Source organism: Diplodia seriata (genome assembly GCF_021436955.1).
Source record: "Diplodia seriata strain FDS-637 chromosome Unknown scaffold_7, whole genome shotgun sequence".
Lineage (NCBI taxonomy): Eukaryota > Fungi > Ascomycota > Dothideomycetes > Botryosphaeriales > Botryosphaeriaceae > Diplodia > Diplodia seriata.
In genome coordinates, this window is record NW_027117314.1 from 2,887,505 (window position 1) to 2,915,000 (window position 27,496).

Consider the following 27,496-nt stretch of genomic DNA (forward strand, 5'->3'; position numbering starts at 1 on the left):
AGACGTGCATTGCAGCTCGCGTCCGCCAATATTCTTCGCGAACGCCGGCAGAATTTCCCCTATCTTCCTTTCTTTTCCCAGCCATTCACATACCGTGCTCCTGTTCTCAAATATAGCCATCGTGACCCCACGCTGATGACTGGCCGCCCGTTTTGGCCCCCTGCGAACAGTCCCGACGACCCGCTCAACTGGAGTCCGCGTCGGAAGGCTCTCAGCTCGACATGCATGTGCGTGTACACGCTCGTGGTGGGCATCGCCTCGGCCGCTATCTACTCGGTGCTCGAGCCCATTAGCGAGGCGACGAGCTTGACCCTGAATGACCTCAACGCCGGAACCGGCTACCTGTTCTTGCTGGCTGGCTGGGGCTGTCTGTTCTGGCAGCCCTTGGCCCTGCAGTATGGCAAGAGGCCTGTCTACCTGGCCAGCTGTCTCGGCACCATGGCCATGTGCCTGTGGGGGCCATACACCACGTCCAACGGCCAGTGGACCGCGAGCAAGATCCTGCAGGGCTTCTTCGGCGCGCCCATAGAGAGCCTGTGTGAGATTTCAGTGACGGACATCTAGTAGGTGTTTCTTTCCTACCGATTGTGCGTCGTTTTGCTGGCGCTTTCGCCTACGCACAGTATTTGCTTGTACCGAATCTTCTTGGGCTTACCCGCTCGCGCAGTTTCACACACGACAGAGGAAAATACTTGGGCCTTTATGCCCTCCTCCTCGCCGGGAGCAATTTTTTCGCCCCCATCATTGCCGGTTTCATCAACGATGGCCAGGGCTGGAAGTGGGTACTGTACTGGTGCGCCATCTTCTGCTTTGCCGGCTTCGTCTTCCTATTCTTCTTCATGGAAGAAACAAACTATGTCCGCCATACGCCCGGCATGCCAGTCGCATCAACGACGGGTAGCAGCGAGGACGCACGCCCAGAGGCGGACAGCAAAGCCATGCCATCCAGAAGCACTGGTGCCGATGTGAAAGCCAATGCCGACAGCAGCGCGTTCGAAGCCCGCCCGGGCATAGTCGCGAGCAAGCCGCGCAAAAGTTACGTCGACAAGCTGAAGCCATTCCAGCCGGCCGACCTACACAAGCCCGACGAGCTCAAGGGCATGATATACCGCCCGCTCGCCTTCTTGACCTTTCCCGTCATCTTCTACGCCGGCTTCAGTTACGGGGCAAACCTGATATGGTTCAACGTGCTCAATGCGACGGCGTCGCTAATCCTGGGCGGGACTTACGGCTTCTCGGCCTCCATGGTCGGGCTATCGTACGTCAGCCCGCTCGTGGGCGTGGCCATCGCGAGCTGGTACACGGGCGTGCTAGGGGACAGGTTTGTGCTGCGCCAGGCGCGGCGGAACGGCGGGGTGCTTGAGGCCGAGCACCGGTTGTGGCTCTTCGTACCGAGCCTGCTTTTTATCCCAGGGGGTTTATTGCTTTGGGGTGTCGGTGCCAGCCAGGGCGTGCACTGGTTCGGCTGCGTCTTCGCGGCTGGCGTCATCGCGCTGACGAACACCATCGGGCTGCAGCTGAGCGTGGCGTACTGCATCGACTCGTATCGCGCGCTGAGTGGCGAGGCGGTGGTGACAGTCATATTGGTTAGGAACACGATGAGCTTCGCCATCGGGTACGGCATCACGCCTTGGGTGCAGGGTATGGGTCTGCGCAACTGCTTCGTCACGGCTGCATGCGTCGGGCTGGCACAGTGCGCGACCTTCTTGCTTATGGTCAGGTGGGGTAAGGACTTGCGGCGGAAGAGCGTCGCGAGGTATGCGAGGTACGTCGAGGAGATGGCTAAGAGCGGCATGATTCATTGATGGAAATGGGGCTGCTGTACTGTTGGTTCTTGGGGCTCTTTCAAGTGCAATTCTACATCACTTTACTTCGTTTCCTCTCAGGATGACCAACTGTGGCAGCTTGAGTCTTTCCACGAAACAAATTCCATCGAGGGGCGATCCCTGGCAACTTCATTGCCCGACGGGGAAGCACAAAGACTGGGAGGCGCGAAGCAGATGGTACCTTGCCGAAGACGCTACCGGGCAAAATCTATGAACACCCATTCAAATGTAGCATTCCTCCAGTGCCTCTATTGACTTTAGTGTTGCATTCCATGAGCGACGGCGGATGCCATTGTCATGATTGACCGTCACACAAGGGTTGTCGTGTCTGACTCGCACCAGCTCACTAGTCCCAGAGACGCAGGTCGTTTCCTGGTGGGTGTGCGCATTCTATGAGCGGTGAATCATGCAGAATCATAACCCACCCCGTCCGTGCTCGTCAGAGATGATGGCCGGGAGCCTAAGTATTTGGTCATCCCGCGTCTCCGCTTTCGGGGCTGATGAATCCCTCGTCGCGGGAACACACATGTGGGTATCACTAATGTCATTTCGATCCCACGTGTATGTGCGGTTCATACGAGGTTGCCATTGACCTGCTTGTAACCCGGTAAGAGTTGTAGAATGAGAGCACAGATTTCGGGTCTATCCTTGTAGTCCACGATATTTGGCCAAGAAAACGAAAAGCAAGATTAAGCCCGCCGTTTTACGCGTTTCAGCCTCGATCTCTACACCCAACCGGTTTACACGCCACGAATAGATTAATGATTGGGCTCGGCGTGTGCGCATCCCGGCGCTTAACCAGCAAATCAATAAGACAACGTTCCCATGGAGCTTGTATCTCCACCCCGCGCGCCACACGCGGCCGATGCTTTCATTTTCCTCTTTACATTCCTTTTCTCTGCATCTGCCTCCTCGTATCCCACAAAATTGACCGCAGCGACACCCGAGATAGATCAACTTGTACCACGAGGCTAAATTGGTCCAAGGTTCTGGGTATCGAAGACGGTCATCGTTGCGTGTCATGATGTCCGTAGGTGTAGGGGCTGGTAGCTGCGGAATGCCAGCATCGTACAAAAAAGAAGAAGAAGAAGAAGAGATAAAAGCAACGTTGCAATCGATCCGGACTTCGGCCGGTCATCTTTCCCAGACAAATCCTGATTTACACGACATTGCTTTGACCCGACTTCCCTAAGGGATATCGCTTGATCATGGCATTGGCATATACATAATTGTCAGGTGCGTAGTTGAAGCTTAAGTCTTCATCTTCTGGTATAAGCTTGAATCTTACATATTCGGCCGAGGGTTTTGCTTCAACTGCGCATTCAAGAATGGTGTGGTGCTTTTCGCGCGACATGAAGACGCAATATCTTCTATAATACTCTGCTGCGGCCTTGTGGCAATTGTTTTTCGGAACCGTTGTTTCACGCAGTATACGTGCATATTAAAATAGCTCGAAAGCGTACCCAGCGCGATACAACTTAAACGTAGAACAATGTTGACAAGACTGGAAGCATCCTCATGCACACTTCCCTTCCCTGCCAGTAACGAGGTGTTTATCCACGCGCATACAAGTCCCGCACGATAGGATCCGTTCAATCCCACACCACTCGTAGCCTCAACGTGGAACCATATATCAGTCTTCTGTGAAGTCTGCGTCAACTATCTGCTGTGTCCTAAGAACCGTTCAGAACAAAGAATCTCGATGTGAGGAGGGAAAGTCCAAGAAAGGGCAGAAGAGATGTGGCAAGCGGTGGGAGAAGCCTCAAGTGCAGATCGGCACAAATGGGGTGGCATCAGATGTATGGAAAACACAACTCAGAGATAAGTTACGCTTCGTCTTGGGAACACGACTTCATCTACAGCCCACCGTCCGCAGCGGAAGCCCGTCGCACAAAAGTGGCAGGACGGCCGATGACTCAGAGATGGGCCCACGATAGTGGAAAATCAAGCCGAACACAGGCAAACTTCCAGTGGATTGCAGGCAAATAAGCCAGCAATCAGCATCCAGGTCTATAAAAGACCAGTAGATAGCACAATACAATCCCCATGCGATCATTTCAACTACTATCGTATTGCGACAAGTCGATGTAATTGGAGTCTTTTCCGGATGCATTCATGTCCAGATGGACGCTTCAGAAGACCGTCCTCACTGGTGAAATCCTGTGCTATTTCACTAGCCGGACAATGATTGCAGAGGGAAGATCGAGTGCGTAGCATCATACCGTACCACATTTACGATGCGGTTTCGTGGGATTTTTGGCGTGTGCAGGTGATGTGCTGGATCAGTAGAGAATCGACCTGACTACTGGCACAGCTTGTTGTTTCCCGCTCTCGCGAATAAGGAGTTGCCCGACGACCTCTCTCGGCCACGGATGCTAAAACCCTTCAAATTGCGCGTGTCCCATCCACGGTTGTCTTTGACTTTTGCCTTTGCTCTTTTTTCTTCCCTTTTTTTTCTTTGACTGCTGTGCCGGTCATGCAACTCAAACCACATAGCGGAAGTTCTGGTTCTGAACGACCCACCTCCTATTGCCATCCTTCTTGCTGTAATTCTTATTTGGCACGATTACGAAGGTCTCGCTGAAGCCTTTCTGCGGACCATCCTTCTTCTCCTCCAGCCGCACGAAACCGTTCACTACCACCAGCAAGCTCCCCACCAGCTCCTCTGGTTGCTCTTTCTGCTGCCCACCACCCCTCTTCCCACCACCGCCCTTATTGCCTCCAACCGGCGCGGCGCCACCGTCTATCATAGCATCTGCCTCGCCGTCCTTGGGCGGGGGCGTAGGCGGCGGATTCGGATTGAGCACCTGGGCGTCCAGGCTTTGGACCTCAAAGTAGGTGTACGCGGGCATGGCGTCGGCAAAGGCGTCCTGAAAAGCGGGACCCGAATCGTACACGTTCCCGTTCCAGGCGATGACGGGGACCGTCTTGCCGTCGGGAAGCGTCTCGGCTCCCGTGTAGAAGGTGGCCAATGTGTAACGCGCCGCTTGCAGCGCCGTGTAGTAGGCGTCGGCGAAAGCTTCGGAGACTACGCACGGGGTTGGTGATGGTCGTCAGCAAGAAAACGGGGCGTTAGCGACGGGAGGGACTAACCATTGGAGGCGACTTTCGTCTGGACATCGAGGGGAAGAGGGGTCACCATTGCAGCAATGTCCGAGGAGGTGGGGTGGGTTCGAGAGGATATTTGTCCGCGCGTTAACTGCGGCCGCCGAAATCGAAGTGGAGCGCCGGGCGCGCGTTTGGTGTCGCAGATCGAAGGGTGCACGGTAGGTAACGTGGAGAGACAGGAAGTGGACAAAAGGCAGCAGCACGGTTGCCAAGACGGCGTCGATCCGTGGACCCTGGCGGATGACCTCATCGCCGCCTCAAAGTGTCTCGCCGCAGATGCGCCTGGCACCGCGCTGAAACGAGCTTGATTCAACAACGTCGAGTAGCACGGTAGCAATAACATCACATTAACATCCACATTAACAGCTACGTCGACCCTATATACCAGACAAAACGCACGTGGGCACTTCGACGCTCCAATGCAGGAAAAGCATATCCAAGCCTTCGGACGTGGGGTATCTAAGGAGCGTAAACCAAGAACGCTATTCATCCTCCTCATCGGTGAAAAACCGTACACATAATCAAACCCCCAGAAAAATGCGAGAAACAAAACGGTTTAGGGCATAAGCTGCCGCCGACACGCGCGGCTACGAATGCGGCGCGCCGGCATCAGGCGCTTCGATCGGATCCCCGTGACCCTTATGGCCATTCGTCCCCGAACCAGGCCTGTGTACCAGGCCTTTAAGGTGTTGCGCCTTGGCTTGCTGCTGAGAACGTGCCTGGTGGCCGAAGGCATGTAGCACATGGTCATCTCTGACCCGCGCGTGGTGGCTCTGCACCGCCTCCTCCAACTCATCCTCGTCAGAGCTACTGAGGCTGCTGCTATCATCATCGCTGTCGCTGAGCTGATGGTAGACAATCTGGTCTCCCTCACGGGCCTTGAGGTCGCGCTGCTCCTGTTTCATGCGCGCCATCTTCTCCGCATCGGCCTGACAGTCCAACGTGATGACCCTAAGGCCAGGCAGGCGAGACTCCATGAAAGACTTGAGCTGGGGCAGGAGCTTGGCATTGGGCCGGTAAGTCCCCGAATCGTTGTCAATAACCAATTCGTAGTGCTTCGGATCCCTGGGTGGCTCGTCCACAGGAGGACCGCCGGAAATGTCGTCTGGTGGATGCGTTGGGTTGTTCCCGCTCCTTTCACGGCGGTGGGACCAATGATGCTGTTGCCTTTCAGCCTCATCCTTATGATCCACTTCCGGCTCGTCCGCCCTGTGGTGTGGGTGCTTGAGACGCCTGATGAAGAATTCGCCGCTGAAGGCGATATACACCGATACGTCGCTGTGCATGGTATGCTTGCTCAGCATGTCGATGCCGAACTCCTTTCCCGTCTCTGTGAATCGCCACAGGGCGTCCTGGCCGACGTTAGCGCGACAACTCTGCCCTTCTGCGAAGTCGGCTTACCAAGGTCACGACGTAGGTAAAAATGCGGCCACCTTGGTCGTAGTGCACAAGATCAAGGAACTTCACCGTTTGCTCGACGCACGGTTCGTCGAACTTGCCCCACGACGTGCTCTTATCGAAATTGTAGACCCTCGCATGTTGGTGGTGCAGCGCTTTCGACAGGAGGAAGCCTCGCACGCCATGTGCCGTATACATGGACCGCACAAAGGGCTTGAACTCAACGTAGCGATGGTACAGCTCGGGAGGGACCGGGCCCCGTAGCTGGATCTCGTTTGCCTGGAAGCTGCGCGCCGGGTTAGTTCAGAACTTCCGAAAGGAGTTGGCCGGGGTTTACTTGTATCTGCGGATCCTGTTGCCGTGCCTGTCATACTTGGTCGGGTTGTTGGCTTCGTCGTCGCCGGCGCTGTCGGTGCGATTCACCATACGGCCCAGCAGAGGCGAGTTGTGCCTGTACCAGAATAGCGGGCCAAGCGTGTACGTTCTGCCGCCCTCGTTGTACGGGTCTTGGGTCCTACCAAGCATCTCGATGCTGACCACGATCTCGGCTCCCATGTGCTCAGCCTTGTTCACTGCGACAGCAGCCGCGCGTAAGGCGTAGGCGCGCTTGCTGGCCAGGCGCTTCCTAAGCTTGTACGTCTGCTGATGGATGCCCTCCCAGTCCTCCGACAGTTGGGGCACGTTGATGTGGACGTTGCCCAAGCGATCGTCGTGGTCGGCAGGGTCCTCGTCGTACAGACGGGCCTTGAGCTTGAAGCCTGAGGCGGGCACATTGGCAACGATCCATTCCCAGTTGAACTCGGGCTCGGTTGAGCGGTGCACCGTGGGCGAACGCATGCGCAGCGGCGGATCCTCCTTGTGGCGCGGAGGTAGCGCCGTGTTCAACTGCGCGAGCACGTAGGGGTCGGAGGACATGGTGTTGATGTCGGCGATGGGCAAGTGGGTGGCGCGGTGAAAGGTAAACTTGACGGTAAAGCCGGGCGTCGCGTGCGGAATGGGCGTGTCGCTGAAGCCGCCGGGAGGCTGGGGTTCCTCGTGGCTCGCGCCCTCGTCCCGCGCGGAGTTCTCATGGCCGGAGGGAGCGCCAGCAGCGCCGTCATCGTCCAAAGCATCAGGGCCGTGGCCGGTCTCGTTGGAGAGTGGTACTGTCATAGTCGGGCAGCGGCGGGTGGGCGCGAGGGAAGGGAAGAAGAGTGTGCTCGGGAGGGCTGGGTGGTGGGGGAGGGCGTAGTTAAATCCTGGGCGGCGCAATCGCAGAGGAGCAGCTGGGCCCGGCGGCCAGGCTGCGCCGCTACGGGGAGTCGGCGCATTCCATGCCTGCTGCCCTATCCGCGCCAAGAAAGACAAGCCTCGATCTACGCCGGCTAAGCCTTTGTCTAGCGCCTGCTCGCGCTGGCTCGCTGGCCTCTCCTCCTCCCGGCCTGCCGTCGCGCGCGAAACGCTGGTGTTTGATGAGGCGCTTCACAGGACGCTGGCGGCGCTGACGGGTGCCAAGGAGGCCGCCATGCTCCTTGCTCGGGGCGAGGCAGGTCTTGCCTTGGTTTGGCAGCTGTGCCCTGTCATTCGGACCGCTATCCTCTCCCGTTTCTTCCGTGCGTGCCGGCCTCCCGTGCTCCGCTCCGCTGCTCTCACCTACCTATGGATCATAACTGCTGCGATCCGCGGATTCCGGGGTCGCATGTCCGCGCGCGCCATTGCCAGCCCACAAGCCACAGCGCTCTGTCTTCTGCACGGCCAGCTCAGCCCCTCTCTTCAGCCGTGCCGCGCCACGCTCTCCGCGTAGTACGGCGCGCGCACGCGCACGCGCCCGTGCCGGCCGCACCGCTCGACAGCGGCCACCTGCCGACTACCCGTTGCACTCCCGCCCGCAGTTTGCCCTCGGACGATTCATCGGGACGGCAGCCGGCGTCAACGGCCGCTGCGACACGTTCTATTCTTCCGCAATGACGTCGCTGGGCTTTGTAAGGCGGACCCTGTTGCTGGTCCTTGGCAAAGCTTAGCTAGCTTAGTCAGCGTGCCAGGCAGCACCGCTACTCGCCATTCCTGCAGGATCCCAGCTCGCGTGCGCAAATGCCGGAGCACCATGAGGTAATAGCCAGGACCCTGGCGTGGATGTAAGTTTTCTCGCTCTCGGTCCTTTCCGCCCAGACCTACGGCCCAAGCCACCGTGCTCTCGAGCCAGCATCATGCGCCGTCTGTTATTCACGGCTATCCTATCGAGTGAGCAGACAGACACCGACAGATTCCTATCGGCTGTGGCGAGCTTTGATGCATTCAAGGCCAGCACCAACTCAATCGCAGCAGCGAGAGGGTCGAAAGAGACATGCACACCGCAAACTTGCTAAGGTCAATGCGCATGATCAAGCGCGCTCTCAGCCGCACCAACAGCCCCACTTTCACATGCCATCACGCTCTTGGGCGAGCATCGCGGACTGCAAATCATCGCGGACAGATGGGTCGATATTTCCGCGCCTGCTGAGACATGCAACTTCCCAGGTCAGCTACTGATCCAGGCAAATTGGTGATGGATAACGTGACGTGACATGTGAAAGTCGTGGTACCTATGAGCCATGAGGATCTGACCGGGCGCTTGGAAATGCGACATATCGAGCCGCCCGATGCGTATGCACATCACTCGAGACTTCTCGCCAAAATTATAGCCCCGTACGCTGCGTTAGCAACAGCTGATGCATGCAAACGGATGCGAAAAATACAGTATCCGAGCAACACGCTCAAGGCGAGGGCCCGGAGAACGCATGTACCTTACAACGCGTGCATGCCCGGGATGGATACATTCTCCGAAGCTGTTTTTACGGGCGATCTGCGCGATACCCAAGGTAGGCAAGTGCGACCTGGAAGTTGCCCTGGCATCCTTAGAGAAGGATAAATGCGGGGTATTGAGCGGACTCCGCGAAACTGAGCCGCGTCAGGATAGTCGATGTACTAGTTCTTTGATCATGCTAGTCGTTCTGCTCTAAGATATATATGCATCTAGCTATACCAATGAAAGCACTCGTAACGGCATTTTGCAGCAGTAAGTCCCATAAGAAAGGGTTCGCCTTTCCTTAGGTAACATCCGATGCCAGCAAGCAGTCAGCTCAAACCGTGTACCTGAAGAACGTCGCACCGTCGCCCTTCTCCCTCTCGCGGGTCTTCTCGTCCTCGGTGTACTCCTCCGGTCTCTTGTGCTCGGCATCGCGGCGCGAATTCTCCTTGCGCAGATAGAGGGTCATGAAGGTGCTGAGAATGGCGCTCATGGTGATGAAGCCGATGAGAGTACCGTGGCCGGTGTGGTAGTGGGGCGCGTCCGTCGAGCGGTATATGTACGAGGCTACAGCACCTCCCAAATTGCCAAAACCCACGTGCATCGCAATGCCGATACCCCGCTTTGTCGATCCACCGATGTTGTTACCATTCCACGCCACGCCCTGAGGCACGTTGGGGTAGATGCCGGATGCAGCGAAGAACACACCGGCGTACTTGACCGAGTTGTTCTTGCTGGCGATGAGCATGATGAAGCCCACCAGGCTACAGGTTCTTCGTCAGCCAGCGTAGGAATGAAACGTGCGCGCAAGGGGCAGGGGGCGCTCGGCAGGTGTAACTTACGCCACAAGGCAGAAGCCAATCATGAACACACCCCTCGCCTTCATCCGGTCAGCCAGGAAGCCACCGCCAATACAAAAGACGCAGGCTACGACGTAAGGAGGAACCTGCGTTTCGTCAGTGATCTTGTTGCGGAAGCGGTGCCGGCCTAGGCTATTCGACAACTAAAGCAGTGAGTACCTACGGTCATGAGTTGTGCAACGTTGTCGGTGTAACCCAATCCCTTGACAATCGTGGGCATGAACAAGGAGATGGAGTACAGCGGGGTGTAAATGCCAATCGTGATGAACATGTGGACCCAGATCTTCCAGTCCTGGAGGGCGTGCCAAAAATACTTCACGTGGAATTCATCGGCAAGAGAGCTGCGATCGAGCTTCAGGCGCCTGGTGACTTCGCGCTTCTCGCTCTCATCGAGGAACTTTGCTGTCTCGGGATAGTCGTGCATGACGAAGAAGGCCGTAATAGCTGCAGTGTACCATGATCAGCGGTGTTTACGGACCGAAGGGGGTTGCCGAGTGTTGCGCGCACCAATTATGAAGGTGAGGATTCCCTCAAGGATGAAGATCCAAGCCCAGCCTGCTCTGCCACCAACGCCGTCCATCTCAGCAATGCCGCGGGCCAAGAGACCTCCAAAGGCACCAGCGGCGGTTGCTGCAGAGAAGAAGACAGCCATGCGCAGGCCGCACTCGTGCCTGCGGTACCACATGGTAATGCTATGTGCCATCAGTTGGGTGGTTGTCTCAAGTGGAGGAGAGACAAACTAGAAAGTGACCCCAGGGAACAGGCCACCCTCGGCGAGACCGAGCGCGGCACGAGCGACCATCAGACCAGCGTAGCTCTCCACCAAACCCATGAGGGTAGTGCAGACGCTCCATGCGAGCATGATGATCGGGATCCACAAGGCGGGACGAGTCCGCTTCATCATCATGTTGGACGGAACCTCAGCAGCGACGTAAAAAGGAAAGAAGATGGCGAGGGCATTCTGGTCGTGTTGTCAGCGGACGGTCCGGAAGACGTGAGGATGGATCATACGTTGTAGTCTAGCCCACCCATTCCCAGATCCGTCTCAAGGCCCGCCAGGCGCGCGTTGCCAATGTTGGTACCTAAGCCAAGATGTGAGCTTCTCCGAAGCAAGCTAGCGCACGTTGACGGGGAGGCTACTCACGGTCGAGGAAACTCAGGCTTTGCGCCAGTTGCGTCAGCGGTTGCGGTCGAACAGGTAGCGTGCGGCGGTGGAACTCACAGGTAGAGCAGGGCCAGGAAAGGAATCAGGCGGACATCTATCTTCCTCAACAGGCGCTTGGTGGCCTTGACGCTGTAGCCGACATTGTGGCGGGGCTCGTCGACGTTCTCGATTCTCTCCTCGGAGGCCTTTTCCTGCAAGATGCTGTTGCTAGACACTGACTGGTCCGACGTTACCGGGTCCATGGCCATGGCGAAGAAGGATGGAGATAACTGTAAGCAGCGCGACAGTGTCTGGGTGAGAGGGACCGGGGCAGATGCGGAGTGGGGGAGGAGCGGTGCCTTTTATGCGTTGGAGGGGCCGGGTAGCAAGCAGCAGGAGCGTGATGCGCCTATCGGCACGGTGCAACGGTGACAAACCCTGTCCAACTTAGAGGATTGAGTAAGGGGAGCACAGGCCGGGTGAAGGGAGTCAGTCCGTCACTGGGTTTCGTCACGGATAATTGCGCAGCTGGGTGTTTGCGGGCTTCGGGCGGGCCAGTGGTGGGCTCGCATTGGGGAGCGCGCGAGCACGCGGCGATGGAAGTGCCGGATCCAGCAATACCGCGCACTTGGCAAGTGAGCGCACGACTATCGCCGCGCCGCATCGGCGGAGGGCACAGCGACCAGGCAGCGCCGGATCCGCGGGAACAGAAGAGAGCTGGCTCGCGGGGCGTGGGGAATCAATGCGGGGACCCCAGAGCGGAGAGGAATGGCGTCCGCCGCCTTCTTGGGAATCTGACTCTCGCAGGTCTTGGCTCCTCTGCCAAGCGGCTTAGACGATGGGGGCGGGATGGTCCAGGCCGCGGCGGGCGTGGACGCGCCTGGCAGGCTGGCCCAAGGCCAATGGGTGGCAGTTGATATCGAGCACCGCCGGCGAAGAGTTCCAGATCCGGCATCCCCGTGGGCGGAGGAGCAGCCGTCCCGCTTGGCAGCATCTCTATCCATCTGCGCATCTCAGCAGCCGGGCATTTCGGCGAGACCGACGGCTTGGTTGGTTGCTCTTGGACGAGCCGGCCAGCTCGGCTGCATCCGCGGCGCAAGGCAGGCGGCAGATGGCGACGGCCATGGTCGCGTGTCCTGGCGAGTGGCCGTACGCGCTGCTACCGGCGCCGGCCCAAGCTCACGCGTCAGTATCAGTGGGTGTGGCACCGCAGCGGGCCCGGGCAGCGCGGTGCTGAGCGGCTGGGCGCTGCCGAGGGCGTCGTGGCCCGGCGTCGATGTCGCAAGCGCTCCTGGGCGGGCTGGAGGATGGGAGTTGTTGAGCGGACGTTGCGGCTGGAGGTTGTTTGGCAAGCGACAGGGCAAGCGACAGGGCACCTGCGTCCTGCGTCTGCACCTGCACTGCATCCTGCCGCTCCCCTGCCACGCTTCCGTGTCCCGTCCCTCGCCGCTCATTTCGCTTTCGCCCGTCCCCATCCACCGCCCCGCCCGCGATGCGCCCTCTCCCACTCCGGCAGCGGTCGTCGAGCCGGCTTCCAGGAGCGGGCCATGGGTTGCACGAAGGCTGGTGTCGCCCACGCCAGACCGGGTCGCCGGCCGGCCACAACGCGCACAACCGCCTCAACGTGGCATCATGGTCTATATTGGTGCGAGTATTGCCTGCCGGAGCCGATTGCTTGGTGCCACCCTGCTGCTGCTCACACCTCCGACTGCTTCCATGCCACCGCGGACAATGGCGGCGACGCCTCATCTTCACCGTGCCTAGCAAACGCTTGTTGGCGCTGCTTGACCCGCGCCGTTTGCTCCACGCTTCGTCGAACTGGATGCACCTGCCCTACCTCTTGTGCGCCAGATAGCAAGCCACCGGAACTCTATTGCAGGGATATACAACCGAAGCTTTCCTCCTTTCGATCTATCACACCGCAACAGCCCTGGCCAAGAGATCTGTCATTCCCCCAGCCCTGTTTGCATTCCAAATGAGCCCTTCTATCGTCCGCCTGAGGTGCAACGGCGCTCTGATGCTCGACTTCCTCGAAACATGTCCCAAGCCGATCCCCGACAAGAGCACAGTGCGTGTCGGTTTCACCGTCAAACATACCCCATCACTTGCTAAACAGATCGCCATCGCGATTGCCAACCGTAGGGCGTGCGTGCAGTGGAACTCGTGAGTGCAGGTTTTGTGCAACCTATGCCGCGCTGCCGCAGTCTCAAGCATATGTGATCTGAGCTTGATCAGGCCTTGGCGGAACACGCAAGCCAGGCCGAAATCCTGGAAATGCCTCTGCGACTCGAGAAACACACGCCTGACGAGGTACTGCCAAACGTCGGCAGCGAAAGTCCTGACGGAACCCGCCACTCGAACCCTCATCCTAAGAACTCGGGACTCAGATATGGCCAGGGTAAGCGATCGCTGCATCCGCACTACAACCGCTTGCGCGACGGTGATGCTGACTTACAGGCCAAGAGGTCAACTCGAGCCAAGCTGGCATCGTCCAAGCAATCCGGACGATTCAAACCTCATCCAGATGGAAGACCCAACAGAGCATCTGGTCGAGGTCTTACGCTAAAGCCGGATCCTCACCCGAGCCCTTGGACTGACCCCAATACATGCCGCGCTAGTCTGGACAGTGCAACGACAGGCGATGAGCATCTTGCCGGCGACACGAGCACTGTGCGATCCTATGTGCCCTCTTCGCCTGGAGCGTCTGGGGGTGAAGACGGGCGCAAAATTGCAACTGTAAGCACCACATTCCTGGAGCCACCTGCAGATCGTTATTTCCAAACCTGTGGAGGCAGATACTAACCCGTCCTCTGTTCCCTAGCGGCGAGAGGCGTGGCTGGGTGCAAGTGCGCCCAGGAAGCGGTACCTTCGGCTTAACAAGACGCAGTTGGACGTCTTGTATCCACCAAAGAACCGAGCTTCTATCCATGTTTTGTACCGCTGGATGGCGGAACTGTCGCCCCGAGAACGCGTCCGCAGGGCACCTTACTGCTTCAGAGATTCGGATGGCCTGCCCAGGGCACATTTCAAAAGGGAGTTCCAAGCCTACGAGGCTCGTCAGATCCAAGCCGGAAGATTGAACAGCCCTCCCGACCAACGAGTACAGCGTAGTCCCTCGGAATTAACTGGCCAACGGCCGCAAACCCCATGCTCACCCGTCGACGGGCTAAGGTAGGCCTTCAATTCGGCCCTGCCGTGGGCCTTGGGCTGAGAAAATCTTCACAGGTCGTATACTCCAAGCAATGCTCCAGTCATCTTGCAAAAATGGAAAGGCAAGTCCCGGGAGCCTAGGGAGGACAGCGGTCGCATCCAAATGCTGGAAGAAAGGATCAAGTTCATGGAGGTTGCAACGCAGCGTGCTCTCAACGAGGTTGCCAGGAGGCAAGATGGCAGTATTGACAAGCGTATCAGGCGGGCAGTCGGGCCTCTGCACGAGGAACAAAGGCGCCTCAACGATGCAGTCGGCCCGCTTGGAGACCAAATGCAGAAGTTGGCTACAACTGTGTCGAGGCAGATGGAGGAGCTGAAGAACGCGGTCTTGTCCAGCCGACATCTGGAAAGCGCAGGTGGCTTTACATAAGACTACAGTGTGGAGCAATAGTACATGAGCCAGCGGGCTGCCACGCGGGGTTGGCTGACAGGCATTTGTGGGAGGACCCTTTTTCCTTGCACTCATACGTGTCGGAGATGAATAGCATTTTACCTGGTCAAGATACCCTGTCTGGACGCAGACAGTCACGGATAACCACTCGCTTGACTTTCATGGTATGTGAGTGGTCTGACTTGATTCGACCCTAGTGTAGCCGCTGGAGCAAAAAGAAAAGCAAAACAAAACGATAAGAGACCAGGGTACGCGGGGAGTGCGCGACGCGTCCCAGGCACGTGACAGTTCCAGCGCACATAAAGTCCCTCAAACCCGCTCTTTCCATCCTCCGCCCCATCATTGTCACTTTGCTGTTCTTTACGCAATCTCAACATGACCAGAAAGAAGACCAGAGGACCGGCCGATCCGTCGGGCAGTCCCGCAGGCACGACCACACCCCTGGCGCAGCCTGCAGTCAACTCCTCGAACTGGACGGTCAGCGACACCGTCCACAGGTCGCGAGCCGGCAGCCACTCGGCACGCCGGATATTCACGGTGTCAATGGACCCGGAGAAGAATGAGCCAAGCGTAAGTATAGATCAACAAAGCCAGATAGACGGGCCCTCTTAACCCAGGTTGCGATGTAGTCTTCGACAAAGGCCGCGTCGGACACGCCAACGCCTGCCCAGCGAAAGAAGAAAAAGTCCAAGTCGAAGTCCAAAGACAAGGCCACGGCTAAGTCTAAGGTCCGGAAGCCGGTCGAGGTACCTCGCGTGCGAGCCTCAACCCCTTTCCTTTTCGAGGCGTGGGAGAACCGCACGACCGCGAAGGGCTTGCGGGAGCAGTATCCGTACGCTTTTCGATGCGACGGGCAGCCGCTGAAGGATTATCGCAAGAAGTTCGAGGACATGAGGGCGGAGAAGAAAGCGCTGTCGATGATTGCGCAAGGCTCAATTGGCCAGCCATCTTCCGGCTCCAGTGCCCAGCAACATGCGTAAGTTCTCTCTTCCACAGAGATGGTGCGTCTTGATGCTGAGATTGCAACGGGCCCTCACCCCACAGTGGCACATCCGCTCCCGTGTCAATTGGACCCAACGCCTCCCACCCTGATCGTGCAGGTGCTACCATTCAAAAGATTCAAGCCGATATTCAGGCTTTGAACCGTCGGATGGACCAGCAAGGACGGGACATAAACCGGAAAATAGACGCAAAGTTCGAGCCCCTGGCCAACAGGCTCCAACAGACGCTTGCCCAGGCAAGCAAGGACTTTGAGAGGGCATTGTCTCGGGCGATTCGACAGGCGCGCCCCAGCAGCCATGGCCGCAGAAGCGGCCCATGGCCAGACGCGCCACGGGGGCCGCGAAGCAGCACGACGAATGCATATCAGGGTCGTGACAACTGGCGCCCGAGGTACTCAGAGGGAGGTAGATAGACAGTTGCCAAAGAGGTCATCAACTTTTCACATCTAACGACTGATCATACCCCACGTGCATTGCTGTGACCTATGTCGCGTAAGACTGGCCACGCGAAATGGTGACGGCGGGAATTGTCATGGTGATGCATATCCATTACTGTGGAGCACGCTGTGTCAGGCAGAAGCATTATCAGCCACGCCTTTTATGCGCGCCTACCCCAAAGCCGGTACCCGGCTGCAGGTCTTCCAGTAGACATCGGCCCACCGGCTACGACTCTTGCGTGGCCCAAGCCAGCTCAAACCCGGACAAACTTTTGCACTCACCTCCGCCTACTACAAGCAGCTCTTCTTTACCGACCTCGGAAACGAGGCATGATAAGTGCAACGTACAGGATGAACGACACAAGCACAAGGTCAAATGCTTCCACTGCCGTTCGGAAAGGTGGGGCGGTCTCCAGTACTGTAGAATTGCAAGCGAAGTAACTGTGCTAACCCTGGACGTGAAGGCAAGCACGTCTGTCCGCCGTCTCCGAATCCGGGTTTGTCCGTCAAGCAGGAGAGCTCAGAACCTGTAATCGTACCCCCATCCCTCTACGTACTCGGAGCTTATCTGACGGATTGTTTCCTGGCTCGCAGCCAACCCCAGATAGCCACATATCTCGGAGACAGCGAAAGAGGCCGCGGCCGGAAAGCAAACCTCGGGCCAAACGTGGACCAGGACACCGAGCCAACGTGCGAGCAGCGGCACGCGAATGGGAGTCAACGGCGCGTCTATACAAGATCTGGAGGGAAGTTCCGGCGAGTGAGCGCAGCACGCGGCACCCGGATGCATTCGTGAGCCGAGGCCGACCCAACGCGCAGCTGCGTCGCGAGTTTGAACTGTTTGAAGAGCTGCAGGAAACGAGCAACGGAGAAGTCATGTCTGACCGAGCGAGTTCGTCGGGCAGCGGCCGGGGGGTGACAGGCCGCACTTCGCCGCGTGTGATGATCATGGCCGGTCGTAGACCTGCTGCTTGCACAAGTCTGGAGGAGGGGGGAAATGGGGCTTCGGAGAACGAGCGAGGGCCGGCGGCGGAGCATGGAGAGCAGCAAATTGGCATGGGCCAGGAGCAGGCCAGAGTCATTCGGGAGCTGGAAAACCAAGTCAAGGAGCAGACCAGGAACACTCGGAACCTGGAGAAGCAGGTCAAGGGGCAAAGACAGACGCTCGCTGCCATGGATGAGAGGATCAAGGAAACGGTTCATGAGTATCTTTTGCCTCTTTACGAAGGGATGCAAGATCTCCAGGAGGCGTGGGAGCTGAGTCGGACATCCCCGAGAGCTCGTTGATGGGTCGTAGACGATGCAATCAATCGGACAAGCGTGTCCGTGTGCTCTTTGATTCCTCTTGCGTGGTGTTGGTGCACTATTCCTCTACGAAGATGTGCAATCGATGTACAATAATTCACTGTATTATAGGTATGGGACCCAGGCCATCACAGGGCGGCACAAGCGACCTGTGGCCGTGGTGCATGGCCATGGGAAGGGTGTCATGCAACCCAGCCGTTGATCAGCGCGGTGCGTGCTATTGGCCGAATGGCTGCAGCCGGTACCTGATAGGCGCATCCGCGGCTGCGGCATCGTGCGTCATGCGCAGGGTTGCCGGAGGCTGACCGCCTTTAGGTGCATAACCGAGATCGGACTGATCACATGGAGTCTTCCCGCATGCCTGGTAACAAGGCGGGACGGCGGTAAACATCCAGTCACCGATCATCCGACCAGGACGCCGGGCGACACCGCTCAAGCCATTTTCCCCTACACTTACCAGGACGACGGCCTGCGAACGCGAAGTTGCAAGACCGTGGTAAGTGTTGCCAGCACCCTTCGGCCACAAAACCATGTGCCCGTCAATCAGCAGCTCGAAGAAAAGTGTGTACATGGTGGTGGAATCACCGGATGGAGAACCATCGCGGCAAAGGGGTGATCGCCTAGTGCATGAGACCCGGCTCCAAGATGACCACGGAGAACCGCGACTTGTGCGAGTGCGTCTGACCCCCGAGAAGCTCCGCTTCCTACAACATATCCTGGGCATGGCTGTGCCCTTGCAATGCCGCCATGGAGTCGTCCCATACGCCATAAGCAGCAGAAACGACAGAAGGTCTAGAGACTGCAAGTCCGTTGGGGAGACTTGATGCGCTCTCGAGAACGCTGCACATATAAGACCGGGGGTTGAACAAAGCGGAGCGGGCAGGGCAGTAGAAAGGCATGCTAAGCAGCCAGGACAACGACGTGTACAGCATCGCCCATCGGACATACGGGGGTTGTGAGCTGCGCGAGGTGACGGCAATCCTTGAAAGTGAGATGTAGTTACTTTTTGGACCCTCTGTACCTGAAACAGGCGCGGCATCCCGCTGCGGCGCCAATTGAAGTCGATTGATGCCTGCTCCACCCCCCCCCCCCCCCCCCCCCCCCCCCCCCCGGCCTCAATGACGCCGAAAGCTATCAATGGTGCGCGTCGGGGAAGCGGCACGGCAGGCGCATGAAGCTGGTACCCTTGAGCTGACTGCACGTCAGGCTGGATGCGGCGCTCCACTCCAGTGGTGCGGCTGCAAGGAACTGGCCGCATTCGCGATCAACGCAGCCATCCCCAGCCTCTTTATCGGAGCCGTACGCGTTGGGTTGGGACCGGGGGCGTTGACGCGTTCGCGTGAGCACGTGGCATGCCTGGCCTGTACATTGAAAAGGAGCCCAGCGTGAGAGTTTCAACGTGCGCGGTGAGGCACAAGGACAATGCCGTTGAACCGAATGAGCCCGCGAGGCGTGTCGCCCGCTGTCCTGATAGAGCAATTCCGATCATCAACCGGGTTGTTCCGCCCTTCTCAGACGAGCTACAGCCCGCCGTCGACCTTCAGCTGGCGACCTGACAGTCGAAGCTCGCCTGTCGAGTTGCTTTCGGCTCCTAGCGGCGACGGACACGAGTGCAATCTCGATCCCAACCGTCCCGTGCCCTCAGTAGAGCGCGATGTACTCCCGGTAATCAGTCTTCAGACCTCTCCCCGACACATCGCTGGCATGGCCCTTGGCTGACTCGCTCGCACTGGACAGATGATCATCGACCTGGGCTCCGGCACGGATGATGACGACGAGGATGAGGCATACTCTGCCGGTGGATCGGACTATCGAGAAGGCCGCACCCAGCCTTGCTCTACGCCGCGTCGCGGGCGCAAGCGGAGAAGGTCCACAACCCCGACACCTCCGATCTCAACAGTCTTGACGCCCGCGACCCGGAGGGAAAGGTGGCCGCGGGAAACTCGGCTGGGTCGCCGGGAGCTGCGACTCCTCTACCACTGTATGACACAGTGCAGCCATTTCTACGCCGACGTGCGCCACGAAGTTGCGCCCTACGCTTTCAGCAACATCAAAGGAAAGCCGTTTAGGGAGGCCACGTACGCTAAGAAGTGGTCAGAGAAAGTCCAAGCACAAACGGAACGAGTCGTGTGCGACCGTCGAGGTCCATGGCGCCAAACCATAGAGTGGGCACGTCGGAAGATGAAGGAAGGAGAAGGAGATTCGCTCGAAGAGGGCCGACACCGAATGCGGGAGGTCACGCAGAAGATCCGCGAGCTATTTAGGATCTCGTTAGAGGGCGACGGTCTCCGAGAGCCGGAACAGCAGCGGCATCACAGCGGCGGTGGAGAGCGCGAGGGTCGAGAGCAGCGCTATATCCACAGAACAAGGTGCGTCCTTAATTGCCCCTTGTAAGGGCTCAACTGACAGCGTGTTCAGGGCCCAGTCGAGTGTCGAAAGAAGGTCTCAGAGAAGTTCCGCAATCGAGAGTGACCAATCGGACGTGTCGCGACAGCACTTAGGCGAAGATAGACGCAGAGGACAGCGAACAAGGTCTACCATCATATATCCTACCAGCAAAGTAGCCACTGATTTGTTGCCAGAGAACCGGTCCACCGAAGCACCAGATCAGACAGCGTCCCGCCGCTCCCTGAAAGCAATATTGCAGCCAGGGGTCATCAGAGATCGGATGACTTGGTAAAGAAGATGGATCTCTGCTTGGAAGAGATCAGGAAAGTAACGCAAAGAGCGAGTCCGCCCCAAGGAGACTCGACTGATTGTCGGACGCTGGTCCCGCCGCTACCGCCGCCGTTCAGTGTGGATGGCGTCAGGTGTCTCATCTCGCCAAGAACCTTCGTAGGCAGCGATCTCGGTGAATGGACCCGAAGTGTCCGGGCCGTCCTGGACTGCAAGAATGCCGATAACCATCACCACCCAGATTTCGTTCATGCGTGCCGAGAAGCATGGAATTTGGGTAACAGACGTGTGAGCCTGTTGATCCGACTACGAAGGTCAAGTCTGACAAGCAACAGATCAGAAGCCTTCGCGACGTCAGAGATCAGCTAGGAATAAGCAGGAGAGCGGATTTGAGTTCGTAGGGAAGAACTAGAGCAACATGAAGGAAATGAAGGTCCTAAGTCCCATTATTTATCTGTATTTGTCGGTCCAGCGAGTGTGCTAAAGCTTCTTCTTACCATGCATCCACGTTCAAACCGACGTACGACGCATTGAATCGCCAGACCTATTCGTGGTCTCGTCCAAAACTGTGCCACTGCTTCAACCGTGTTCCTGTCCCCAGCAGTCCATCAAATGCGAGGATCCTTTGGCCGGGATCCGTGGTGTGTCCTAGCCGGTACAGGCGCGAAACGCTCTGCATGCTTGCGTTGACGCTTAGGATATGCGGCCTCGATAGCCGCCGTACCGGCTCGTGATCAACTGGCTGTTGCTTAGATTACAGCCTTCCCGTGATGTGCTATTCGTCCCTGCTTGGTCCTTCTGCACAGTTCTTGCTCACACAGTTACTGCGGACGATAGAAGAGCGTCAGGGACCTCGACGACGACCATATCGGTCTTAGCCCGTTTAGCTTCGCCCTCATCCACTTTGACCTCTCTGGCAAGAGCGCGCTTCTCAGCCTTCGTAATCCTGATGGGGATCTTGAGTCTGTCATCGGTTGCCTGAGCCATCTGCATAAGGTCGTCGAAACCGAGGGCCTCGACTAGCTCCACGTAGCAGTGGCACTTGTTCATTTTCTTGTACGCAATGTCCTTTCCAGGAATCAGTTGGCTGAGGAGGTACTTGGTGTTTCCCCAGCGGTTGTCGATGTCAAGGGTGTAGATGACGTATTGCTTGACGACCTCCTGCCATGGCTTTTTCCCACCCTCGGCCCTACGGCGGAAGACGCTCGAATTTTTCTCGGCCGCCGTTGCAATCATTGCACCGTCTACGCCGAACTCTTCCATGAGCTGGAGGCCGTGGTCGTAATCCTCGACATCGCCGTTGATCAAGCAAGCAACGCCGGCATCGTGGCAGAGCTCCCTAATCATATTTACCTGGTTGCGGATGGCCCTCTCGCGCGGCCGCATCGGCGTGGTGCGGCAATGCACCGTCAGGCCAATGATGCCGGTCTTGACGAGCCTGCTCACTAGGGCCTTCGTGTCCTCGGCCTTGTCCAATATCCGAATCTTCACGCTGATGCCGATCTCATACTTCTGGCCAACCTCCCTGACCAAAGCTTCGAGGATGGAGCACAGCCTGTCCGGATCCTTCAGCAGCGCAGCACCCATGCCGCCGTGCGTACTAAACGGCTTCGGGCAGCCCGAGTTGACGTCGATGCCGGCGACATCGGCGGCGACTAGGGAAGCAGCCTGGACGGCCGACTCGGCATTGGGAGTGCCAAGCTGAAAGATCAGCTTACCCTTCTCGCGCTCTGGGTCTATCCTGTATATCACGCTTTCCCTCTGCTCGGGGTCTGGGACGTGGTTCTTCTGGCCGTTGTTGGAAAACCGGCGGTATTCGATCGTCTTCGTCTCCGGATTCTCGACGCGCCTCGTGCCGATAAGGGCCTTGTCGATGGTCTCGGGGCCCCAGACCAGGTCGGCGCCGTAGTGAAGGGCAAGCAGGCGCGAAGGCAGTTCGCCGGACCGGACCATGGGGGCGAGGACGATCTTGTTGCGGTAGTCGACACCATTCTTGGGGATGGGCACACGCGGTGGAGTTGACGGCATCATGCGCGTGATCCAGCGCAGCATAACATGCGAAAGCGGCGCGGGAGAGGTGGAGTGGTGAAGAAGCCGACGATGGCGCTCGAAATTTGGGACGGCGGCCGATAAGTCAGCATCGAAAAGTTGCCGCGGCCCGGCGATGACCAAAGGGACGTGCACTTGCCTTTCCTAGTTTCGCCACCACAAAGATGGGACGCCGAGCGCAACCAAAGTAGGCCAGCGGGAATTTAACACGCAGCGAACGATGAACTGTCCCCTCGCGGAACGAATGCTTTGTTCACTCGGTGCGAGGTACATAACCTCGCGCATGGGGTTTTGAGATGACACGGGGTTATGAGATAACGAATGGGTGTTTTTTCGGTGAATAACAGACAACCAATAGAGTGGCGATTTTGCTGGCTCACATATCATTACGTAGGAAACCGATTGACACCCGATTGGCTGTCTCATAACCCCGTGTCATCTGAAAACCCCATGCGCGAGGTTACATGCATAACTTGCACCCGCCGCCCGGTGCACACCCCAAAGTCAATGGCCTGTGTTTCTCTCATTTGAAGTTGACCCGACACCTCAGGTCGCAAGAAGGCGCTCTACGTTCGACTGGATGAACGCGTTGTCTTCTTTTGCTCCACCACCACCTCCAGCCAAGTGCCCCCAAACACTTTCAATCACCCTCAATTCTCCGTTTTTCAAATGCTTAACCTCCTCCTCGCTATCTTCCGGCGGGAAATACAGATCAGTGCGGCACGGCATCAACAGTACCTTCGCCTTGATGCTGGCCAACGTCCCTCGCAAATCGTCCTCCTTCCCCTCGGCGTTGAACTGCGAGATGTCGCCGCGTTGCCACGTCCGCATTAGCACAAGCAGATCGTGCGCGTCCCACGCCATGGTGCGCTCCTCCCACGCGACGCGCAGGTATTCCTTCAAAGAAGTGAAACCTAGCGCCTCCCACTTCCGCTGCCGGAACCAGGTCGAGGACAGTGCCCACGTCGCGTAGCACCGCGCGAAGGCGCGCAACCCGCGCCGCGGAGTGTCGACGTAGTCACCGTCGCAGAAGTCGATGCTCTCTTCTAGCGCGGCTCGAGGCCCTTCGAGGAAGCACCAGTTGTGCGACGAGGTCCGCGCGGAGCTGCAGAGCACGACGATACGCTCGACGAAGTCCGGATAGAGGGTGGCCATGTGGTAGGCCTGCTGACCACCCATGCTAAAGCCGATGTAGAGCGCGAGCTTGGTAACGCCAAGGGAATGGCACAGCGCATGCTGCAGTCGCACGTTATCCTCGTACGTTACGGCGGGGAAGTGCTTGCCGCGCAAAGCTGGCGCCGTGTTGGAGGGCGAGGACGACTCGCTACCGCCGAGCAGCCCGCACACAACAACGAAGTGGTCTCGGAGTAGCGGCGGGAGGCCACCATTGGCTTCCGCCGACCACAACCACGTTAACGTCGTGTCGAGCTTGCCGGAATAGCAAGTTGGCATCATGACAGCGGGGCGCCCCGGCTCGCCGTAGGTACGGTAGGCGAGGGCGAGAGCGGATGTGGAGGAGGGGTCCCCGGCATTGGCGTTCGGATGCGGGTCGTTGGTAAAGTACATCGTCTGGGCTGCCATGGCGCCTGTCTTCGAGTTGTGTTGGAATGGTGGAAATCGGATGCGGCGAGGATTGATATGCGGAGGCGCTTGGGCGGGAGTCTGTGCGTACGCCAGCCTGCGCGTTGCCAAGCTTCTCCGATTTCGCACCCGGTCTGGAAACCGACTCCCGCCGCCGCGGGCCTGGGGACCTACCTGCTCCTGCAGCGGAGCTTCGACAGAGATGATGAATCCAGCCTTGAAGCTCATGCAAAGTCCAATTGGTTGGACAAGGTCGCGTACGAAAGGAACAGCTTGCGTACGGCGGATACCACTTAGTTTGACACGGTGGGGGTAGCTTATCCGGATCAGGACATGTATTATCGCTCGAGGTCGGTGTGAGGGTGGTCATCGTGGTAGCCAAGCTTGACCAGGCAGGGTTACTTTGCCTGCTCGCCAACAACGTGGCAACACACATAGCTGAGTCAAAGAGACCGACCAATATTATGTCGATTTGAATGCCATTTCTAACGAGCGGGTATTTTCCTATCACGTCAATTAGATGGACTCTGGTATGAGGCGACGGTAAGAAAGGACGTCAGGCGAGTCCGTCCGTCGGGAGAGAAGCGGCGGACAGAGTGCTCTCCCGGCGGACAATGCGATATTGGATGAAGGGTTCTTCATCCGTAGCAAAGGACAACGATCCCAGTAAATTGGAGTGAGTGCAACGGCCCATAACTCGATATCGATTCCCGCCCCATGCTCACAGTATCGTAGCCGTACAAAATGCCGCAAGCGGTGCCGACGCCGTCCCGATTTGCCTGCCATAAGCCATCCGATACTCCGTGCGCCGAGCTCCCAAATATCCATTTTGAATTCTTCGTCCGCGGGTGCGCCTACGCGCCCTTCTTCCTGGCCCGCGCCTCGTTTGACCTCTGTTTCCTCTCGTTTCTTTTCACTCTCTCTACCCTCTCCTTCCGGCTTGCGACACGTGGGTTTTCAGCCTCACCGGTCCGGGCCTCCTTCTTCTCATCAACCTCGACCAGCCACTCATTGTCGGCGTCCTTGTTCTTGCCCTTGTAGCCCCACTTGGGCACCCACTCGCCCTTCTCCTCGTCATAGACCAGGTTGCCCTCTTTCTTCTTGTCCTTGATGCCCTTCTTGGCGGCGAATAGCTCCCACTTGGTGGGTTCCTTCGGCTTGGGCGCGAGCTTTTCACGCGGGAGAGGGGTGGTCGCTGTTGGTAGGTCGAGCAACACGCCGTCCTTAGTGGAGCGGACGTCGCAGGTGGCGAGCAGCTGGTTGATGAGGACCTGGGCGCAGTCTCGGGCGGCGTCGCGGATCGCGTCTTCGCTGGAGTCGGGAAGCGGGTTCGCATCGGTGCAAAGGAGGTTGCCAAGGTCGAAGGTGTAGGGAATGGGCTTCTCGACCGTCACAGACCTGCGAGAAGATCATCAGCACAAGAAATCACAGGCTGGGATCGAGCGAGTGATGGCCATACGGGCGCGACTTGGCGCTGTCCGCGGGTGCGCCGTCCACGTCCATCATCTCGGCGTTTGCGCTCATGGTATGAAGGCGGAAAATTGGGACGGCAGAGGAGTCGTCTGGGCGCTGTTCGTGGCCGTCTGCCAAAAAAAAAAAAAAATTCCCTCCCAGGACATGTAGGGCCCGTGCGCTGGCGCCGGCGGAGGAAAAACGTCCGTTGCGCGCCGCGGCCGCGAGCTCCATCCGTGTTCAATTCATCTGCACGTCGCGCGCTTCGCCGCTATCCTCGACCCGCCAGTCTCCTGCGCCACCCCTCCGCCCTGTAGTGATGCGCCCAAGACACTTCCTGGGCCAATTGGCCCTGCGGCCCGCCGCCCTCCCCTCACCGAGCCTCGCCCGCCCCCGGTTCTTGCCCGGCGCGGTGCCCGTCGTGTCTTTCTCAACTTCCGCCACGAAGCTTAAGAACCCGGACCAGAAGAAAGGCAACTCCATGAGCGGCCCGCCGAAGAAGGGCGTCAAGGGTCTACGGATAAAGAAGAGCTCTGCCCCCAAGGAGACAGGCAAGCGGCCAGCTCCCGCCGAGCTGAAGGCAATGCGTAAGCGCATCGTCCTGAGCAACACCAACGCGCTTGAGGTTCCCGGCCTCCCGGACCTCCAGGCCGAAGATGTGGGAGATGCGGCCATCCAGGGAAAAATCGTCGGCATACCAATGGATCCTGTCGTCGACCAGCTACGCGCTGTGGATGCCTTCAAGCCCAACCAAGGTTGGGGACTCTTCAGACGGCCCGCTATGCTCGCAAGGCGAGAGACTATCGAGCTGGGCAGGTTGATCAGCACCGTCGAGGCTGCGTCTGGCGCGACGGTCTCTGACTTACCATCCACCGACGTCGACCACGCCGAGGCTTCGCCTGCCCCGGCCATCAGAAAGATCGTCCACGGCGAAAGGGCTAGCGGCAAGACAACTCTGCTACTGCAGGCTATGAGCATGGCCTTTCTCAAGGGCTGGGTCGTCATCAACTTCCCTGATGGTGCGTATTCAGCTGCAAAGGAGTAGCAACTCGCGGGCTGACTGCAATGCTTTACAGCAATGGAATTGACCATCGGTCACACCGCTTACGCCGCTCTGGACGGAAAGAACCCCACGCAATATGTCCAGAAGAATTACACTGCGTCTTTGCTCAGCCAGATCGCTAAGGCTAATGGAAAGGTTCTGGAGAGCCTTGAGCTCGCGCACAAGCACACTCTCCCGGTAGCCCTCAAAGGGCACACGCTCCTGCATTTGGTGCAATCGGGTGCCCAGGACGCTGACGTGGCTTGGCCTGTACTCCAGGCTTTCTGGAGGGAGCTCACCACGCCCAGCAACAAGGAAAAGGCCGAGGAAGGATTGGTCCGCCCCCCCGTCATGGTGTGCATGGACAACCTTTCCTTTATTATGAACAACAGTGAGTACCTTGGCCGCGAGGGCAAACCGATCCACGCCCACGACTTCGTCCTTGTCCGCCATTTCGTCAACCTCCTCAACGGCACGGCAAAGCTCCCCAACGGCGGAATCGTGCTTGCTGCTACCTCAGGTAGTAACTCGCCCAAGTCGCATGCCCTGGATTTTGCCATTGAAACCATTGAGGCGAAACAGACTGGAGACAAGGACCTGCCGTCATGGAATCCATACAAAAAGGTCGACGAGCGGAGTCTGAAGGCTTTGTCCAACGTGGAAACCATGCATGTGAAGGGTCTGACGCGGGAGGAGGCAAGAGCGATCATTGAGTACTACGCTCAAAGTGGCATGATGAGACGGACTGTGGATGAAAACTTGGTGAGTGAGAAGTGGACCGTTTCAGGTGGTGGCATAATCGGCGAGCTTGAGAGGGCGACTGTTAAGTATAGAATATAAGTATGTGGTATGTAAAATATAAAGGCTTAGTAAGATTTTCTTAGATTTCTATAAAGAATCTAGTATTTTTTATTACGACTATTTATTACGCCTATACTTAGAGTAAACATTAACGTTTACTACTAAATAAAGACTAAATATTACGACCTGTAAAGAACGGAGTTTAATTTATACCTAAATTAAACTCCGTTCTTTATAGGTCGTAACATATAGAGGCGTAACATACTCTTATTCGTTCGATTCCAACCACTGCGTGCAACACGCCTCAAGGCCCGCTGCTTGCTATTTCGAGTATCTTGGCCATGAAGACGGGATGAAAGGTGAGCGAAGAGTTACCTCTCATGTCGGACTACCGGGTGCGAGATAAATTACCTAGGTAGTGCCGATGCTCGAACACGCGACGTAAACAGGC

At 57.7% G+C, this 27,496-nt stretch overlaps 9 protein-coding genes across 9 annotated transcripts; 2 read left to right on the forward strand and 7 right to left on the reverse strand.

The window, feature by feature from the left end:
• Positions 1 to 438: 438 nt before the first annotated feature.
• SLS55_007609 (uncharacterized protein) lies at positions 439 to 1,805 on the forward strand (the record flags this gene model as incomplete). The annotated part of the gene is made up of 2 exons (XM_066779025.1): positions 439 to 446; positions 683 to 1,805. 2 exons carry the CDS (start codon positions 439 to 441, stop codon positions 1,803 to 1,805), a joined length of 1,131 nt encoding a protein of 376 aa, XP_066631462.1.
• A 2,504-nt stretch (positions 1,806 to 4,309) lies between these two features.
• SLS55_007610 (uncharacterized protein) lies at positions 4,310 to 4,922 on the reverse strand (the record flags this gene model as incomplete). Its single annotated transcript, XM_066779026.1, has 2 exons — positions 4,310 to 4,854; positions 4,916 to 4,922. 2 exons carry the CDS (start codon positions 4,920 to 4,922, stop codon positions 4,310 to 4,312), a joined length of 552 nt encoding a protein of 183 aa, XP_066631463.1.
• A 599-nt stretch (positions 4,923 to 5,521) lies between these two features.
• Positions 5,522 to 6,472, reverse strand: SLS55_007611 (uncharacterized protein; the record flags this gene model as incomplete). The annotated part of the gene is made up of 2 exons (XM_066779027.1): positions 5,522 to 6,308; positions 6,465 to 6,472. The coding sequence occupies 2 exons, from the start codon at positions 6,470 to 6,472 to the stop codon at positions 5,522 to 5,524; spliced, it is 795 nt and encodes a 264-aa protein (XP_066631464.1).
• Positions 6,473 to 6,665: 193 nt separating this feature from the next.
• SLS55_007612 (uncharacterized protein) lies at positions 6,666 to 7,484 on the reverse strand (the record flags this gene model as incomplete). The annotated part of the gene is given in 2 exon segments (XM_066779028.1): positions 6,666 to 7,460; positions 7,479 to 7,484. The coding sequence occupies 2 exon segments, from the start codon at positions 7,482 to 7,484 to the stop codon at positions 6,666 to 6,668; spliced, it is 801 nt and encodes a 266-aa protein (XP_066631465.1).
• A 1,946-nt stretch (positions 7,485 to 9,430) lies between these two features.
• On the reverse strand, positions 9,431 to 10,125 carry SLS55_007613 (uncharacterized protein; the record flags this gene model as incomplete). The annotated part of the gene is made up of 3 exons (XM_066779029.1): positions 9,431 to 9,860; positions 9,939 to 10,099; positions 10,120 to 10,125. 3 exons carry the CDS (start codon positions 10,123 to 10,125, stop codon positions 9,431 to 9,433), a joined length of 597 nt encoding a protein of 198 aa, XP_066631466.1.
• Positions 10,126 to 20,933: 10,808 nt separating this feature from the next.
• dus2 (tRNA-dihydrouridine synthase 2) lies at positions 20,934 to 22,148 on the reverse strand (the record flags this gene model as incomplete). The annotated part of the gene is made up of 1 exon (XM_066779030.1): positions 20,934 to 22,148. One exon carries the CDS (start codon positions 22,146 to 22,148, stop codon positions 20,934 to 20,936), a length of 1,215 nt encoding a protein of 404 aa, XP_066631467.1.
• Positions 22,149 to 22,715: 567 nt separating this feature from the next.
• On the reverse strand, positions 22,716 to 23,750 carry SLS55_007615 (uncharacterized protein; the record flags this gene model as incomplete). Its single annotated transcript, XM_066779031.1, has 1 exon — positions 22,716 to 23,750. One exon carries the CDS (start codon positions 23,748 to 23,750, stop codon positions 22,716 to 22,718), a length of 1,035 nt encoding a protein of 344 aa, XP_066631468.1.
• An 854-nt stretch (positions 23,751 to 24,604) lies between these two features.
• RRS1 (Rhodanese-related sulfurtransferase) lies at positions 24,605 to 25,253 on the reverse strand (the record flags this gene model as incomplete). The annotated part of the gene is made up of 3 exons (XM_066779032.1): positions 24,605 to 25,148; positions 25,210 to 25,217; positions 25,248 to 25,253. The coding sequence occupies 3 exons, from the start codon at positions 25,251 to 25,253 to the stop codon at positions 24,605 to 24,607; spliced, it is 558 nt and encodes a 185-aa protein (XP_066631469.1).
• A 965-nt stretch (positions 25,254 to 26,218) lies between these two features.
• SLS55_007617 (mitochondrial 37S ribosomal protein mS29) lies at positions 26,219 to 27,084 on the forward strand (the record flags this gene model as incomplete). The annotated part of the gene is made up of 2 exons (XM_066779033.1): positions 26,219 to 26,225; positions 26,279 to 27,084. The coding sequence occupies 2 exons, from the start codon at positions 26,219 to 26,221 to the stop codon at positions 27,082 to 27,084; spliced, it is 813 nt and encodes a 270-aa protein (XP_066631470.1).
• Between the last annotated feature and the right edge of the window lie 412 nt (positions 27,085 to 27,496).